The sequence below is a fragment of the Hibiscus syriacus genome, unplaced genomic scaffold (genome assembly GCF_006381635.1).
Source record: "Hibiscus syriacus cultivar Baekdansim isolate YM2019G1 unplaced genomic scaffold, ASM638163v2 tig00110584_pilon, whole genome shotgun sequence".
Lineage (NCBI taxonomy): Eukaryota > Viridiplantae > Streptophyta > Magnoliopsida > Malvales > Malvaceae > Hibiscus > Hibiscus syriacus.
In genome coordinates this window covers 2,752,572-2,772,936 of record NW_024062792.1, presented here as the reverse complement: position 1 = coordinate 2,772,936, position 20,365 = coordinate 2,752,572, and the positions used below count along the sequence as shown (strand labels likewise).

The following is a 20,365-nucleotide window of genomic DNA, read 5'->3' as shown; positions in this document are numbered from 1 at the left end:
GCAATGTTCCATATATCGACACCAATGATGAAGCTCTTGAATGCTCTTTTCGAGCTCTTGAATTTGTAAATACAACCTTTGTTGCAGAAGGAAGGAAAGTTCCATATCCCAGATTGTCTGATTGCACCAAGATGACAATACAACAAACTTTAGGCATCGGAGCTAAAACTGGGAGAGGTCTAGGAAAGAATCTTCAAGGGATTTCAGTTCCTATCAGTATAAAGATGAAAAAAGACCGTTTTGGGCTGGGGTTTAAGCCCAATCTTCAGCAAAAGAACAAAGAGATGAAAAGAAGATGTGAAGACAGAAAGGCAAAATTGAAAGGAGGAGAAATCTTTTGGAAATACATGTCTTTCCCACAGTTGAGGACAACATTCAGATCAGGGGGAACAATTAATGTGGAACAGCAGCTTGTTGAAGCCTTTAAAGAAGAAAAGTTGACGAAAGATCAAGATATAGTTGAAGAAGCTATGAATGGATTATTTATCAACATGATCACGAATAACAACAAGACTGGCAAGTACTTGGATATGATTCGACCATGTCTTCCTGGAGAAACACTCACCAATTGGACCACTGAAGATCTTCCTATAGTCTTTAATATTAATGCAGAGTAATATTCAGAACTAATCTTTATGTTTAGCTCAAAAATATGAAAACTTTTTATTATCTTGTAAAAGAAATTATGTTAAATATAAGGAACTTTCTTTAAAATTTTCAGATGGCAATCATTCTTTACATTTTATTACATTTTTACATTTCATAAATTTACTATATTCTTTCGGAAATGTTCCGACTTAAATTTGCAGGTGTCACCGTGTTAATAGCATGTTTATTCCTAGATTTAATCCAGTGATAAATTTAGAGCAGCCTATATGTCTGGAAGAAATCAATGGTTGTGAAGATGAACTAGAATGTGATGTTCCTACTGAACTATTAAGATTGGTAGAAAAAGAAGACAAACAAATTCTACCCCACAAAGAAGAGGTTAAGACTGTGAATTTGGGAACAGATAAAGAAATAAAAGAGGTGAAAATTGGCACTACTCTGACAATCCAGATAAAGCAAGAATTGATAAATCTCCTTCAAGAGTTCAAAGATATCTTTGCATGGTCTTATCAAGATATGCCCGGTTTGAGCACAGATATAGTGATACACAAGCTTCCAATCAATCCGGAATATAAACCAATCCAACAAAAGCTCAGACGAATGAGGCCAGAAATGTTGTTGCAAATCAAAGAAGAAGTGATGAAACAGATCAATGCAGGTTTCCTACAGGCAGCTAAATACCCAGAATGGGTAGCCAACATTGTTCCCGTACCAAAAAAGAATGGGAAAGTTCGAATGTGCGTGGATTACAGAGATCTCAACAAAGCTAGCCCGAAAGATAGCTTTCCCTTACCCCACATAGACACATTGGTGGACAATACTGCAGGACATGCATGGTTTTCATTTATGGATGGCTTTTCAGGATATAATCAGATAAAAATGAATCCTGAAGACATGGAAAAGACGACATTTATAACCATGTGGGGCACATTCTGTTATAAAGTGATGCCATTTGGATTGAAAAATGCAGGGGCAACATATCAAAGAGCCATGGTAACTTTGTTTCATGACATGATGCACAAAGAGATTGAAGTATATGTAGATGACATGATTGCCAAATCCAGAACGGAAGAAGAACATATTCAAAATCTGAGGAAGCTTTTCCAGAGATTGAGGAAGTATCAATTAAAGCTCAACCCCGCAAAATGCACTTTTGGGGTAACTTCCGGGAAGCTTTTGGGATTTGTAGTCAGCAAAAAAGGAATCGAGATTGATCCAGATAAAGTCAAAGCAATTCAAGATCTTCCACCACCCAATACAAAAAAAGAAGTTAGAGGCTTTTTGGGGAGATTAAATTATATATCTCGGTTCATTTCTCAATTGACTGACAAATGTGATCCAGTGTTCAAATTACTTCGAAAGAATAATCCTGAAGTCTGGAATGAAGAATGTCAAGAAACTTTGGATATTATTAAGAAATATTTATCCAATGCCCCAATTTTAGTATCACCAATGCCTGATAGACCATTAATTCTCTATTTGACGGTCTTCGAAAATTCGATGGGATGTGTACTAGGACAGCATGATGAATCAGGAAGGAAAGAAAAAGCTATTTATTATCTGAGCAAGAAATTTACTGATTGTGAAGTTCGATATCCACCAATACAAAAATTATGTTGTGCTTTGGTGTGGACTACTCGAAGACTCAGACAATATATGTTATACCATACTACTTGGTTGATATCAAAACTTGATCCTTTGAAGTTCTTAATGGAATCACCAGCTTTGACAGGCAGAATGGCTAGATGGCAGATGTTATTATCTGAGTTTGATATTGTATATGTCAACCAAAAAGCGATAAAAGGAAGTATCATAGCTGATTTCCTGGCCAGTCGTGCATCAAATGATTATCAGCCTTTGAACTTTAATTTTCCCGATGAAGATCTGTTATGCATATCCATGAATGAAGAAGTCAAAACAAATGATGCATTCGCAACTTGGAAGCTTTACTTTGACGGAGCATCTAATGCTTTGGGACGAGGAATCGGGGCAGTGTTAATTTCTCCTGATAATGTTTATTATCCATTTACAAGTAGACTGGAGTTCTTTTGCACCAATAACATGGCGGAATATGAAGCTTGTGTCATGGGATTAAAAGCAGCTATAGAAAGAAAAATCAAATGTCTCAAGATATATGGAGATTCATCGTTAGTAGTGTATCAATTGCGAGGAGAATGGGAAACAAAAGATCCTAAATTGTTGGAATACCGAAATTTTACCCTCGAATTAGTGAAAGAATTTGAGAAAGTTACATTCAATTATCTCCCTCGAGAAGAAAATCAAATGGCAGATGCTTTGGCTACATTAGCTGCTATGTTTCAGGCAACTAAGAAAGTTGATATGATGCCAATCAAAATGCAAGTATATGAAATTCCTGCACATTGTTATAGTGTGGAAGAAGAGGTAGATGGTAAACCATGGTATCATGATATCCTGCAATATATCAAAAATCAAAGTTATCCACCAAATTCATCGGAAATTGATAAAAGAACCTTGAGAAGAATGGCTGCTGGATATTTTCTTGATGGAGAGATTATGTATAGAAGAAGCAGTGATCAAATGCTGTTGAGATGTTTAAATACCAGCGAAGCTCGAAATGTCATTGAAGAAGTACACAGTGGAATATGTGGAACACATGCAAATGGTCTTTCTATGGCCAGAAAAATAATGAGATATGGATACTATTGGGCTACCATGTACACAGATTGCATTGATTATGCAAGGAAATGTCATAAATGCCAGATATATGCAGACAAGATTCATGTACCCCCATCTCCTTTACATGTAATGACAGCACCCTGGCCATTTTCTATGTGGGGAATAGATGTCATTGGGGCAATCACACCAAAAGCATCGAATGGACATTGCTTCATTCTTGTGGCAATTGATTATTTTACCAAATGGGTTGAAGCTGCTTCATATTCCAATATTAAGAGGTCCACAGTCTGCAAATTCATAAAGAAAGAGATAGTTTGCCGATATGGCCTACCAGAGAGGATCATTACAGATAATGCTCTGAACCTGAACAACAAAATGATGACCGAACTTTGTACACAGTTCAAGATCAAACATGCAAATTCAGTGGCATATCGTCCAAAGATGAATGGGGCAGTTGAAGCAGCAAATAAGAATATCAAGAAAATCATTACAAAGACTACTGAAACCTACAAAGATTGGCACGAGAAGTTACCTTTTGCTCTATATGCATACCGAACTACTGTTCGAACATCTACTGGGGCAACACCGTTTTCTTTAGTCTACGGGATGGAAGCAGTCTTACCAATTGAAGTTGAGATTCCATCGCTCCGAATATTGAGAGAAATAAAACTGGATGAATCTGAATGGATCCAAGCTAGGGTTGATCAATTGAACCTTATTGAGGAGAAAAGATTGAAAGCTATTTGCCATGGACAGATGTATCAAAAACGGATGATGAAGTCTCATGATAAGAAAGTACATCCAAGAGAATTCCAAGAGGGTGATCTAGTACTAAAAAAGATCTTGCCTATACATAAAGATTTCCGTGGGAAATGGATGCCTAATTGGGAAGGGCCATACGTTGTGAAAAAGGCCTTTTCCGGAGGAGCATTGATCTTGGCAGAAATGGATGGAAAAATTCTGAAAAATCCAATAAACTCAGATTCTGTCAAGAAATATTATGCTTGAAGAAAAAAAAAAAAAAAAGAAAAGAAAAAGAAAAAAAAAAAGAAAAGAAAAAAAAAAAAAAAAAAAAGAAAAAAGAGGGGTCAAGGTGAAAACCCACAAAGGGCATCTTGTAACCAAAGGAAGGATTTGAGTTGAAAACCTGAAAAGGCGGCTCAAATGTAGGTTGATATTAGGCATCTGGCAATTGAACTCTCTTAAGATTTTGATGGTTTGGAAGAAGCTTCACATCTACAAGCATTTTGACAACGATTGAGATCTTCCAGACAAAGGCTTACATCATTACTCTAAGTTGTGTCAACTTGATTAATTTAGAAATACTTATGCTTATAATTTGTTGAGACATTTGAATTTTTATTATTCTTATGCTTGCCATAACTTTGAATACAATTATATCTATTTCAAGTTCAATTTATTTGAGATTTAATTTATTTTTGGAAATTCAATTTATTCTTTTCTATTGAATTAACATAATTTTGAAATAAATTAAAGATTTCTGAATATCACTTTATGTTAATACTTTTAAATACATGGAATACAAAATAAGCAAATCATCACCATTTTGAACAATAAGGGTGTTATGCTAGATATAACCGACAACAAGGTCGAATCCGTCAAATCTACTCATCAATTGCTCCAACCGATCACCATTCAGTTCTTGCACATCTGTTTTCAAAACAGTAGAAGATGATCTTTGCATTACTGATTCCAGCAAAAAGAAACAAGACATTGATATCACTAGGAAACATGTTTCTATACAGATCCTTGTATATGATTTTTAAGGAAACCTAGAAGCATTTCCACCTCATCAGGTTCAAGTGGAGTAACTTTATTCTTTCCAACCCATACTAGATTCCATTTTCAGCACTCATCAAGAACATACTTCTGGACACTCGAAGGTGGCTCATTGTCATAAGCTTCAAAAGCCTTACAGATCCTTTTTGTCAATTTGGAACTTCCTGTACATGTTTATAAACAGTTCAACTTTGTTTTTGGATCCCATGAAAGCCATCATTCTTTGTCAATGAAAAAGCATCAGCACATGAATGAAGCATGATAAGAGAAACTCTGTTGGCAGATTATGAATATAACCTTTTTTAGTGTAGCAGCATGGAAATGCTTCGAATCTACAAATTCTGGCTTTATATCGAATAAGTACTGTGATATCCCAGTCCAAACATTAAATGAAAGATGAATTTGCCAATAGCATCTTCTGGAAGTGTTCTTTGAGTTATCTGATCTGATTAGACAGAATAGCATCTTCTGGAAGTGTTCTTTGAGTTATCTGATCTGGTTTAACAGAACCAATCAATGAATTTAGAAGATGAATTTGCCAATAGCATCTTCTGGAAGTGTTCTTTGAGTTATCTGATCTGATTAGACAAAATAGCATCTTCTGGAAGTGTTCTTTGAGTTATCTGATCTGATTAGACAGAATAGCATCTTCTGGAAGTGTTCTTTGAGTTATCTGATCTGGTTTAACAGAACCAATCAGTGAATTTAGAAGATGAATTTGCCAATAGCATCTTCTGGAAGTGTTCTTTGAGTTATCTGATCTGATTAGACAGAATAGCATCTTCTGGAAGTGTTCTTTGAGTTATCTGATCTGATTAGACAAAATAGCATCTTCTGGAAGTGTTCTTTGAGTTATCTGATCTGTTTTGGTAAGAACTACAGAACCAATCATTAGAATTAAAAGATGAACTGCATGATCTTCTTCATTAAGAAGTTTCTTTTCAAGCTTCTTTTGCTTATTCCTTTCCCAAAAATCATAGCACAAGTTTCGCCTTTGCTTGTAACTGGGATCATCACGTAATGGCTTCCCATCTTTTACCGAAAGAAAGCTATTTGAAGTTTCAGCCTTTGAGAATCCCATTTTTGTCAAGTATAACAGTTTATTCTCCTCATCAGAATCAGAATTCAAGATTTCTCGGTATTAGAAGAACTATCGATATCTGTGAAATCATCCTGAAAGATTACTTCATAATCAGATGATTTGCTATCAGGATTAACATGTTGCCTGAATACAAGCTTTTCAAGAGCCTATACTATTGAGTTTTATTCTCGAGAGGTTCTGTGACATTATATCTACATCTACATTTGTCAAAGATGATAGATTCTTTGATTCGAAGAAGAAAGATTTATTGGGTTTCTACAACTGAAGAAATATTCAGTTCACCAATCTGAAATCAAATAACTTAACATTCATGCATCATATTTTAGGTGTTTACAAAAATAGATGCATTTTCATTCATTTTTATTCTTGTTGAATTTTTAACAGGAATTTCAAAGATTTTAGCAAAGATTCAAATCTATCATTTGAAAGATTAACATTGCAAGGTAGAGTTCATAATAAGAAGAACTCATCTGAAGAAGGAAGAAGAAGTTCATAATGAGAAGAACTTGTTCAACCTGTTGCTTGAATTCATCACTTGATGGATCATTCTTTTCCAGAGAAAGTTCATAATGAGAAGAACTCATCTGAAGAAGGAAGAAGAAGTTCATAATGAGAAGAACTTGTTCAACATGTTGCTTGAATTCATCACTTGATGGATCATTCTTTTCCAGAGAAAGTTCATAATGAGAAGAACTCATCTGAAGAAGGAAGAAGAAGTTCATAATGAGAAGAACTTGTTCAACCTTTTGCTTGAATTCATCACTTGATGGATCATTCTTTTCCAGAGAAAGTTCATAATGAGAAGAACTCATCTGAAGAAGGAAGAAGAAGTTCATAATGAGAAGAACTTGTTCAACCTTTTGCTTGAATTCATCACTTGATGGATCATTCTTTTCCAGAGGAAGAGTTCATAATGAGAAGAACTCGTCATCTGAAGAAGGAAGAAGAAGTTCATAATGAGAAGAACTCATCAAGAGCTTATTCAACCTTTTGAATGACTCTATCACAGAAAGGAGGTCATCATCATCCCCAGCAGAAAGTTCATAATAAGAAGAACTTATTTGGAGAGAGAGAAGAATTTACTCAATATCTCCATTATGATCAAAGTAAAGTCAAATGGATAAAAAATTTTATTATCTTTTCATCTTTGCCCTATTCTTGTTAACACAATAATGAGCAAAGAGGGGCAGCTGAAGATATTAATTTTTTATCCATATTATTATTATTAATATTATTATTATTATTATTATTATTATTATTAATATTATTATTATTATTATTATTATTATTATTAATTTATAATATATTAAATACATAATAATATTTACAGGCCCAATTACAACTGGACCGGTCCAGTTACAAACCAACCAGAACCGGTCCAAAACTAACTAGAAACCCTAAATGTTTAGGTTTCCAGTTAGGGTTTCCTAACCCTAATCATCCTCAGCCGCCTCATCACAGCCGTTGGATCTGGCACGATCCAACGGTCCACACTCATACAGCACAAACCCTAGGGTATGATACCCTAGGGCCACGCGGCCGCCGCTGCTGCTGCTTCCAGAAACCCTCACCGCCTCCGCCGCTGCAACGTCCCAGCCGAAGACTCCAGAAGCTAGAACACCGGCCGTCCACGCCAAGGCTACGGGGTGAGTCACCACTGGTAGTCCGGTGACTCACCGAAGCCCCCTCTTCGGACCGGTCCAAGACAAACACCGGTGGTGGCTATAAAAGCCACCACCCACCTGAAAAAAAAAGGGAGAGAGACAGCAAGAAGAGACAGAGACTGAACCAAAAAAAAAAAAAAAAAGGAAAATAGAGAGATATAAAACTACCAACGATCCCAACAGAGCAAAACAAAAGAAGAAGAGAGGGGAGAAGCTTACCAAGGAAACCTTGACCGTCGCCGGAAACGCTGAACATCGCCGGAGAACCGAAAAAACCGAAGGTATATTTGTAGATCTGCTCCGATTGGGAGTCATTTAACGGAAAAAAGTATCGGGACCGTCATTAGGACGGTCCGATCTACATTTAGATATAAAAAAAATTTTTCCGGCCACCGAATACGGTGGCCGGCGGCGGTGGTTGACGGCGGATGAACGCCGGCTAACGGCTGCCGGCCGACTGAACTTCTCTCAGTTTAGAGAGAAGACAGAGAGTTCTTCTCTCTGTTTGAGAGAAAGAAAAAAAAAAAGAAAGAAAAAATGAAATGGCTGGCCCGAAGGGCCAGCCGATTTGGACTTATATAGTCCTTCCCGAACGACGTCGTTTCGGGAAGGGCTATTCGCGTAATTACAAAATAGTTAAATCCCTTCCGCAGTCCTTCATATTTGTAAACTTTACATTTTGGTCACTAAACTGAATTTATAATAATTTTAATTCAGTCTTTGAATTTTAATTTTATTCATTTTAGTCCTTTTTATTAAAATAAATTTAGGATAAATTACAGATTTGAACCATTAATTTCAATAAATAATATTTTAATCCCTAGTTTATATTTTTAATTTATTTAAGTCTAATATCCGAATTTTAGATGATTTTATTTTAGTCACTAAATAAATAAAATAAAGAAATAACATATTTAATCCCTATAGTTTTGATTAATTATGAATTAGATTTTTAATATTATTTTTATTGTAATTTAATCAATTATTTTATATGTCTTCATTTATCTTATTATTTTTAAATATATTATTTTAGCAGTATTTGTATTTTTATTGTTAAATATTTTTTAAATATATAATAAATATTATTTTTAAATATTTATTTTTAATATCGAAGAAAAGGACAGTCTTAATACAACTGGATGTCCTATTCTGATATTTTAAAATTAAAAATTAAATAATATTATTTAAAACTAATATTTATCAATATCAAAGAAAAAGAACTGTCTTAAGGCACCTAGAAGTTCTTTTCGGATATTTTTAAATAAATATTTTTTTTACAATTTTGAAATTATAAGATTATAAATTAAATATATTTTTGAATTTTTAAATTTTTAATAATAGAGACAATTTATAATTAAAAAGTACCAATTTTGGGCGTTGTAGGGGTGCTAATCCTTCCCTAAACGTAACCGACCACGAATCCCTTTTTATTATTAAAAAGGATGAATTTTTGGTTATAAAACGCAGATCAGTTCAATTTTTTAATTGATGTTTTCTTAAAACTCTTTTAAAAAATAATTTTTAGGTATTCGACCTACCTGATCCAAAAAGGCCGATGGCGACTCACAAATTATTTTCAAAATTATTTATTAATATTAATTTCCCCGCCAAATTTTAATATTTCGTGCCCGGACGAAAGCCGGTTACGACACTAACCAACTAGGCTGAATGCCAAACAATATTTGGCCACTGAGTAACACATAATGAAGCCCAAAAAAGCTTGGGAAAAACTACAAGCCACAAAACCAAAGAAACTTCACAGGAAAGAACCCTCTCAATGATACCATGTTGAAAAAATATTTTATGTATTTCATCATATAAACCTTATAGCAAACATTCATATATATACAACCAAGATAACTTGCTAACCTCCTATAACAAACTCTAAACAGAAAAGAACTAACTATTTAAATAGCTACAACTTTAACATATTCAAGGGTCAAATTAATATTTTATTTAAAGTTTAAGGGTTAAATTATTATTTTATTTAAATTTTATGGTTAAATTAATATTTTATCTAAAATCCAGGAAGCTAAGTTAAAAGTTAGCTCTTTTTACTAGAGTTCCACTTCATCAATATGACGAAAGTAAATATTTTAGTGACCAAAATGCTTTGAACTGATAATGTAAGTGACTAAAACGTTAATTTTTTCAAAATTAGTGACCGAAATAAGACATGTCAAAAATAAAAGTGACCAACAATATAGTTTATCCAAAAAAATATTATTTTTTATTAGTATGAGGCAATTACAATGTGTTCAAATAATTTTCTATCATTTGACAATGAACGCTCAAATAGTTTTACAAAAATCATGCTCGAATCTAAAACTTCTAAAGATAACAATCATTGCTTTAATTCGGAGTAGAGAAGGCTAACAGTTTTGCAACCTCCTTGTATTAAAAACCCATGTCTTAAGAATGCTTCAGAAGTTGGCACTGCTCCTCTTGGAAATCAAAGATCAAAGTGTGCATGTATGAGTTTAGTTTATAAAGGAACATTCCCTTTGATATTTTTTGTGAAACTTCCATATCCGTTTTCGGTACCAAATTGGAAGAAGAAGCTTACTACTCTGAACGTCCTAAAATTCTTGAAGTAGAAGGTTTTAATAACATATATTCTTCCCTGAAATTATCGGTGGAGATGGCCCTTCACTCTATCACACAGATTTTCATGAGATTAAGGTGTAAATTTGAATAAATTTCAGCTGCAGTGGGTATAAATTTGAATAAATTTCAGCTGCTGTGGGTATAAATTTGTATTCACTCTCTTTGTTCATTTTTGTTTTGTTCAATTTAAGAGAGAAAAAAATGAGTTGTAACCTCAAGCATTGATACTAAAGCAATCCTTTCCAGGGTCACATGAAAATGTGGTTTGAAAATGAGCAACTCTATATTCAAATGAAGCTTTGTGATTAAAGTTTGCCTAGGGACAGACGCAGGATCATATTAAGACAAACGAATTTCTAAAATTTTAAAAGAAAATGAATTTATACAATTTTAAGGAAGAAAAAAATAAATTATAAATTATAAATACAAAAATAAAAAATATATAAAATATATAATAATTTGAAAATTTCATACCTTAGTCCATGGCTGACTTATCTTAGAAGCTGAAGGATATTTCCTGAGAGCCTTGCCTCAGCTGAGCATTAGCTGAAATACATCATCTCTGCAAGAGAAAAACATGATTGTGTACGCATTATATTTTGAAACATAAAAAGGTCTCATACCTATTTGTTAGATTGGTTGGTTTGAATCACCTTAATATATAGAAAAATTAAAATAACAACTAAAAATATAATTTAAAGATAAATTATGAGCTTTTACAAATTTTATATTTTATTATTAAAATCATTACTTAAAAATATTGAAAAAGTATTAAAATAAAATTCGTAGTGGGTCTAAAACCCATGATTTAAAGAAATATGATGGAACAAAGATGAGCAGTTTGACCAATTAATCAAATGTGATTACCGAGTGTAATGCAGTATTCATTTTAAAACAAAATTAATTTTATAATTTTTAAAAATTCTAGCATCCAAAAATATCATTAAGAGATAATTTAATAATATTTTTTAACTTTACCCTAAAATCAATCCTATCAAAAAATAATCTTACTAACACTTTGACTGGAACAATCAATTTCATTACTTAGGCGTGTTACAAATATCGTATTGGCATGCAAGGTTACAAAACAAAACCCTTAAAAAACACAGTGAAACTCAAACAAAATATTTCCAAGTTATATATTTCTCTTGTAAGAACACTTAAATATGGATTTGGTTTATTTAGTTTAAAAGTACCATCAATAGATTCAAAACGAAGTAATCATGTCAAACGGGGACGACTTTCAAGCAAAATCCAAGCAATTTAGAAGCCTCTGGCTCTGCCCCGTCGTGTGGGATTAAAAACTCTGCAATTTCTTCTAATTTCCCCAGCTGCTCCTTCAAGAACCTGAATTTCTCCCATCTTCACCATTGCCTCAGCGAACCTGGTTCTAAATAGACTCGTATTCGCCGTGAAACCCGAAACGATACCTCTCGATAATGGATCGTTGGCCAACGCTTGATCGATCTGCATCACCCCTCTCCTCGAACCAATCTGCTTGAAGAACTCGTTGTCAACCGTTAAAGGTGTCCCCTGGTCGAGAAATGCCGTGGGGTCAGGATTCGAACCATTGGCCGCACCACATATATCATTTAGCTTCTTACGCAGATTAGGATCCATTGTGGGATCGGATCTTATAATCCGATCTAAGAAGAAGGAACAATGAGCGACACCAACTGTGTGTGCTCCCAATAGTGTGACCATGTCATCCATTGTCAAGTTTTTAGCCCTGAAACTTTGGAAAGCCTGAGAAACCGAGAGTGTTGGGATCGGTAAGTTTACTTCGTCGGGATTTGAGACGAGACCCATCTCGTCGTCCCGTTGGGACGAGATAAAATGGTCCTCCCTAGAGGAGTACGGCGTCTCGGGTTGCTAATGCTATGATATCTGCACAAGAGACTCTTGAAGGGAAAGTGGCTTCAACAGCTCTCTTTGCATCGTCTATGAGCTCGAATCCTCGTACCGTCAAGTTTGGCCCAGCGTCTTTCTCCGATGGCTTTTTTCTGGTTGAGTCTATGAGAATCGAGGCATCACAACCCTACATAAAAGTAGAGTATCGTAATCGTTATAAAATATCAAAAGAATTATAATTTATAACCTCTGAGCTAGGAATTGTTTTTAGAGGAACATAGTTATCAATAAGATATTTATTTAAAGTTTGTTTATGTTAAATTATTAAGCTAAATAAATGAGTATAAAGAAAATTTAATTATAGAAAGATGTGTGTTTATTTAATAAATAAATGAACACGAACATAGGTAAGTTCAGTTCGTTGATAATTACGAAAAACCTTGTTTATTGACTGGTTTATGACTCATTTATAAAGTGTTTTTCAGTTTTCCATCTCCTTTTATTTCTTTTTACACCTTTAAAATTAAACAAACGAACATAAATACAACTTTAATCGATGAAGCCCAGTTCATTTACACAATTAAATTAAATGTTTTTAAAAAGAAGAAAGCTTACCCTAACGAAACAGTCATGGAAATGCATGCGAAGCAAGGCAGCGGTGATGGATTTATCTAGATTGAAACGTCGTCGAACAGCTGCTTGAACAATGGATTCGGCATTTGGACAAGTTGGCCCGTAAAAACCAACCCTTAGCTTTGCAAAGGCAAGTGGAACAACCAAAAGCAAAAGCAGAAATGTAACCTTCAATCTCATGTTGTTTGGGATATGAAGAAGAACACATTTGAGAATATGCATTATTATATAGATAGTTGGGTAGATCAATGGATAGTGGTTGGCCTCAAAAGTGTGTTTCAAGTTAGAAACGTGCAAAGCTCAAAGCTTCAAGTATGGAACTTGGGTAATCTTACTGTTAAATTAGTGCAACCCAATTATAGATAGTTAATGACTTGACCAAAAAATATTAAGAGAAAAATAATTTTTATATAAAAAAAATTGTAATTTGAAAATAGTGGAAGAATTTAGATGTCAACATTCATATTTCATACTTTAGGATATTACGTTTGGTATAATTTCTTTTGTAAAATTATTACTACTTTATTTTATATCAAATTTACTCATCAAAATATAAATTAATTAACTATGATCGATATAATGTATGGATTGATTAATCTAGATCAGATTTTGTAGAGACTCATCATGGGAGTGTCGCTATCAACTCAATTTGCTTCATTTATAGACTGATTCTAAGGGGATCACCCTGAGCAACCGCTCAACCCCCCCCCCCATTTTTTATTTATAATTCATACCCCTATTTTTTATATTTATAATTAGGACCCATAATTTTTATAATTTCATAAATTTTTAGTTTTTACCCTATTTTCCATTCTCTTATTAGTTCATTCAATTTTGAATTAAATTTAATCATATTTTTCTCTCTTTTAATTTTAATCTTCCATTTATCAAATATTCCTTAATTTTTAGTCTTCTTCAATCTCAATCTAATAATAAAATAATATAAAATTATTTTTATTTATTTATCATTCACAATCAAGCTATGTATCATACACACATTCAATTTTTTATATTTCTTCTCTCTTAGTTGTATTTAAGGTATTTTCTTAATAAAACAATAAAAATAATGTTTTTTTCATAAAATTTAATTATTTTTCTATGATTTATTTATGTAATATTAAATTTGGAATATACTTTCATCTTATAAAGGAAAATTTTTGAGTTTTCGCTCAGGGCCCAAAAAATGTCTAAGATGGTTCTGTCCATTTACAATCACCAAGATTCAAACTTCTAACATTGCTTAAAAATATAATTTCTCGTTTACTAAACCAACTAATAGTTGGTAAAGAGAGTAGTTTTCTAACTAATAATAATTAATTTTATTCAATAGAATAAAAATAAATAAAATAAAAATATATCTTAAAAAAACAATCTATAAAATTAGAATAAACCAATCACATCAACCAATTATTTCCATTAAAACCATCAAAGAGCATAAACCATCTATGAATAATAAATTCATAGATACAAACAAACACAATTATTTTCAATAAACACCATCAACACTATCATAGAAATAGATATAACGATGACGATACATTGATAAACTAAATTTATCATAACTCAAACGCAACTTATTTGGAGTGATTGTGAGCACATATAAATATGAAAAAAATGATGCACTAAAATCAATATTTTTGGGCACATATGTATAATATTATCGTACTTTATGACATAAAATTAAATGAAAAATTATAGTATATGTGTCATAGGTAGGTTGTAAACAAGCCGAGTCAAATTTGAGTATTGTTGAGTTCGATTCGACTCGAAAATTTTAAAATAGAGCTTGACTCGACCCGAAAGCTCACGAGCCTAAAATTTTCAAACTCGACTCAAACTCGAAACCATGAATTGAAGCTCGAAAAAGGTTGAAATCGATTTTTTTTCTCAAACTTAACTTGGTTGAAGCTCAAACACAAGCTTGAAGTTGAACCTTAAATACATGAAAACATTATACTGTATTTTTATAAATAAAAAATCAACACAAAAATATTATTACTAATAATTTATTTTTTAAAATATAATATTAATATATTATTTTTTGAGTTGCTAGCAAGCTTTTTAAGTTGATTATCAAGTAACTTGTCTCGGCTCGTTAAAAACTCAAGTCGTGTTTGAATCCATTTGAGTCGAGTATTATCGAGCTATGACCGAGTCAAGCTAGATTAGCTCACGATCTGTCTCGTCTCATTTACAACCCTAGTCATAGATATTAAAGTGGCATGAAAATAAAGTGTAGATATCATAAGTTGTATTTATATTTTGATGAGAGACAAAATTATAAATACTTAAAAGACCGACATAATATTCAATCTATATAAAGAGGTTTAATCCCAAAAAAAAAATGCTAACTTGTATTGTTTTTATCCTCCTTAGCGAATTTTATGGAAAAATCAAACATATTTTATTTGAAGATCACAATCACCTTCTAGATTTTCTGAAATTGAAAGAAAGCACTACGTGTAAGATAAGAATAGAGGGTTGCACGTTTTGAGAATCCTCAATGCATTGACCACCAAAAAGAAAGAGGCTAAACCATTAATACCACACACAACAAGAAAATATTATATTGAAATTTCATTTTTTATATCTCAAAAGTAATACGTAGTACGAATGAGTCGGCCAAATATATAAAAACATACTTTTTTTGAAAGAAAAAAAGGTCTTTTATTGTTATCCTTTATTATATTAGAGAGAAACATGGCATTCTGCTCAAATTTGTTTCGCTCATTCATGTTAATTTTATTAAAGTATGTTGAGATTCCAACATCCCCACGATACAAATTACATTCTATGCCTTGAAGATCTTAACAAAATATCACTACTCAAAATTCAAAAATACGAACTGATACTATTTAAGTAGTCCCAGCTGCATACCATCATGTTATGAAAAACTTATAAATTGAGGAAAAATCCGATAAGAAAGTGCCTCTCATTTATTCAGCACAATAATATCCTTTTATAGGAGTTATTAGATGAGACAACTGTACTACATTCCTTTATAACAAATTACCAACTCATGAAACAACCTAATAATTTTTCACCGCCTATGAACAATTCACACAGCCTCAGCATTCTTCCTACTCTTCCAGGTCTTCACTGCTCACAACACGAACCCTTTGACGAAACAAAATAAAGAAAGACTTGATTAATGGTTTGGTCATGTCATCTGCAATCTGGTGAGCTGGTACATGATTAATAGATGGTTCCTTATTCACCACCTTCTCCCAAACAAAGCACATGTCAAGTTCAACATGCTTTGTTCGGGCATGGAATACATGATTGACGCTCACTGTCACGGCGTTGGTGTTCTCACACCAAGTCACATGTGCCTCCCCCATAAGTTCACCTAAATCATTTAATAGTGTCTTGAGCCACACTACTTCAAAGACCACATCGGCTATGCTGCGAAACTCAGCCTCGGTGATTGAACGAGCAATAATTTTCTGTTTCTTGAAGCTCCACAAGATCATATCATTGTCAAGGAATACACAGGAACCAAAGATAGAGCGACGGCTATCAGCATTGCTTGCACAATCAGCATAAGTGAAGTAAACCACCTTGCATGGCGAGTTATCAGCACAAAATATAAGACCATAATGCAATGTACCACTTAGATAGCTGACGAGCATCGAAATTGTCAAATAAATAAATACTATAATCTCAAATAAATAAATAAATAAAATAGTATAGAGAAGTAGAGGTTGATCTACATAGACTAAGGAAGTCTAAATAATTTTCTTATTTCGATCATTCGATTTTAACAGTAAAAATAAAATGAGGTTTTGAAATAATGAAGGTAATAAAATAATAAAACTAAATAATAAATGAAAATAATGAAAAAATAAATAAAATAAATAAAGTAGAAGAATTAATGGAGATGATACAGTCTTAGGTTTTGCTTAGCCTCAATTTCGATTGATCATCAAAATAAAATTTTCCCTTCATGATGTATGTCGAATATAGTCAACACGGCCCAACCCTGCATCTAAGTCTTCTCTCCATTTAACAAAAATTTTAAGTCTATCTCCGAAATTCGGTCTTTGTTTGTCTAGCCACGTCTACCGCCATTAGATCTAAAATAGTTTTAAGTTTTGGAAAATTCCTACTCGAATTATAGTGTCTCACCGCCTTAACGGGCCGCGACTAAGTTTATTAAGAGGAAGTCGAATTACGACTAATCGATCCAACTTCCAAACTTCAAGCAAAATTGTCTTCAAATCAACGTTCACCTTTTGAGTTTAAGATGTAATAAATTTTAAGGGAATGGTCGATTGTCACACCTAGTTTCTATAGAATCAAAGAATATTTGAAGGTATGAAGATCAAGACTTAATTCTCACAGTTAAAATTGAGTTTCGCAAAACCTTTAACTAAGTGAAGTTTATCTAAGCATGGATTGGATCATGCTTAGCATTATGAAAAGAAAATAATGAAAGAAAATAAAGAAATAAAAGTGGAGATGAAAGAAAATTAGAACTTTAATAATTAACGAAGAAAAATAAATTTCAATTTGTCTTTCATCTGCTAAACCTATGGGTATTTATAACCTAAGAGTTTTATGTAAATAAAATAATTATTTGTAAATAAAATAAGCAAACTAAAAATCCTACTAGAAGTTCTAAATATATAAAATAACTAATTCTTAATTAAAATAATAATAAAATAATCAAACTAAAAATACTAAATCAACAAGATTTATCACAAAAAATAAAAATAAATATTTAAGCTTGTAGTTCTGGTTGAATTCTACTTCATCTTATGGATAACCTCGTCCCATATAAATTTCAAATTAAATATTTAAGATAATTTCGCTCGTCTTCTAGAAGATGTTGATTGGTCCGTCAAAATCAATAAATTTTTAGCTAATTAATACAATGAAGCTCCTATACAAAATAAACCCAAAATAAAGATAAATCAGTAATATTCAATCGAAAATAAAGAGTAAATAACAACAAATATATGCAATATTAAACACTTATCAAACTATCCATCACTTATTCAATGCTTGTCCTCAAGCATACCTCAGTTCAACATACTAACTTTTCTATTTACCTTCCATCATCTCGTTTCAGATCTCAGAATACCAACAAAGTCAAATCACATTAAATATATGAATCAAAATTACAATAAAGTATAATAGCATGAATATGATAAATTTATGGAAAATCAGAATATTTCATTAATTCATCAATTTCAAATGCAACAAGATTTAACACTCTCGCATGGATTCACTCAATACTCTCAAGGTGTTTAGGGTATAATCAACCCTCAAAGTTAGAACATAACACAATATTACCATAGGCTTGTAAGTGAATCAAATCTCAACCATTATATATGAATCTGATTATAAAATCAAAGAGTCTTTTAAGGGTTGTAACGGGGCTTAGGTAAGAGTATGATAAAAGACAAAAATATAGGCTTAATAGTAAAGCAAGAGATGATCATAAGATCAGATCCACAAAATAATATCAAATAAAACTCAATCAATCAAAAGAATTTCAACATCTATACTTCAACCTTTTTTTCTTTTTCTTCACATTTTCCCTTTTTCAGTTCTTTTCTTTTCGATCACATTTTTCTTTTTTCTTTCTTGAGAATTTTTTTTTCTCGAACATTCTTTTTCGTGGAAAATTTGTTCTATTGTCTCGAAAAATGTAGCAAAAGAGAGATAAAATCAAAGGTTTCTAGTTTAATGTATAGTAAAACAAAGAAAAGTAAAATGGCTCAAAGTGGCTAACTAATGTAAAATAAATGGGTAGGCAAATTTTTAATGTATGAGAAATGGGTTAATCCTAATTGCCCCTATCATTTTAAAGCATCAAATCCTAATTTTTTTCTCAATATGTATCCACAAGCAAATTCTAGAATATATATGTTAAGTTAGACACGCTCAAGACAAGAAAAAATAAGCAAGAATATAAAGACTTGCCACAGATACGTCAACATTGCGTTTAAGTTTGAATAACCATTTGCATTCGATGGGCACACGATTAGGTGGGAGAGGTACAACCTGTCAGGTTTCGTTTTTTAGCAGGCCATTGTATTCATTAAACACAACTTGCCTCCATTTAGAACCTTGAAGGGCTTGTGAGAGTGTCATGGGTTCAACTTCATCAACAAACAAAAAGGTGTATGATGAAAAAACCTTGGGTTTAAGCACTCTCATTTTTCCTCTGGTCATCATGGGGTGTTGATTTATAACAATATTAGAGGGTTGACTGACATCATCTCCTATAACATCATGGGGTGATGTGTCACCCACATGGGTCACTTATAAGGGTGAAGGAACTTGACCTTCTGCTTGTAAGTCATTCATATGAATGCCCAAATGAACTAGTGCTGAGTATGTGGCACCCATATATGTGGAAAATATGGACCCAAAACCATAATCGACACTAAGATGATTTTTGTTCACATGAGAGGTTGATATAGAGTAGAAGACGACTAGGTTTAAGCATAATTACCAGCTTGGTCTAAACTCTGAGGGACAGAACAACCCCTAAAAACTAGCAATGCTCAAGCTATCATTTGTAAGGAAGAGCTCACATTTTCTGTCACACGCACGTCTACAGGATTCATGTCTTTATTGGTATAAGGAAACACACTCATCAAAGACAATGTGACAAGAAATATAAATCATGCCACCTGAGGCTAAGTAAAGGTAACCTCGATGTTGCAAGTTGTAACCGAGAAAAACATAAGGCTTTAATCGAAAATGAAGTTTATGAGACTCGAAAGGTCAAGTATGAGAAAAACACAAGCAACCAAATACTCGAAGATGATGATAGGTTGGATTCTTGGCAAAAAGTTTTTCAAAGGGTGAACATCCTTGTAGCACATCAGTTGGAAGGCGATTAATGAGGTACACAACTATTTCAACAACATAGGACCAGAACCTATAGGGTAAAGATGCTTGAGCAAGTAAGGTGAGAGTCATTTCAATAATGTGTCGGTGTTTTCGCTGAACAAAACTGTTATGCTGAGATGTGTAGGGGCAAGTCACTCGATGTTGTATGTCTGCTTGTGAAAAGACCTTAGTCAAAGGAAAAAACTCTCCACCCCAGTCACTTTAAATAACCAAAATGTTCACATCAAACTGTTTATAGATCATTTGTTTATATAAATGAAATACACCAAGAACCTTGTTTTTGTTCTTTAGGAGATAATATACTGTGAGAAGGCATCTACAAAAGACAAATAATATTTCAAACCCTTGGAAAAGATATGCGCAGAGCCCCATAAATAAGTGTACACTAACTGGAAAAGTATTGTATAGACCGTATTGGAGCGAGGGAAGGGCAAGGAATGGCTTTTTCCCAATTAACATGCACAATATAATGAAGACTCGGTTTATTAAGATTCTTCAAATGAAGATCAGTACAATTAGCATTTAATTTATGTAAAATAGAATATGAAGGATATATTGGAAATGAAACAAT

The 20,365-nt window shown here is 32.8% G+C and overlaps 1 protein-coding gene and 1 pseudogene across 1 annotated transcript in view; one reads left to right on the top strand and one right to left on the bottom strand.

Annotated features, from left to right (window-relative positions):
• Positions 1 to 4,275, top strand: part of LOC120133686 — a 50,665-nt gene extending 46,390 nt beyond the window's left edge. Inside the window, exon 7 of the mRNA XM_039150219.1 lies at positions 919 to 4,275. Coding sequence (XP_039006150.1) covers positions 919 to 4,275 — 3,357 coding nt within the window. The remainder of the gene's footprint in view (positions 1 to 918) is intronic.
• Positions 4,276 to 11,703: 7,428 nt separating this feature from the next.
• On the bottom strand, positions 11,704 to 13,104 carry LOC120133685 (annotated as a pseudogene).
• Between the last annotated feature and the right edge of the window lie 7,261 nt (positions 13,105 to 20,365).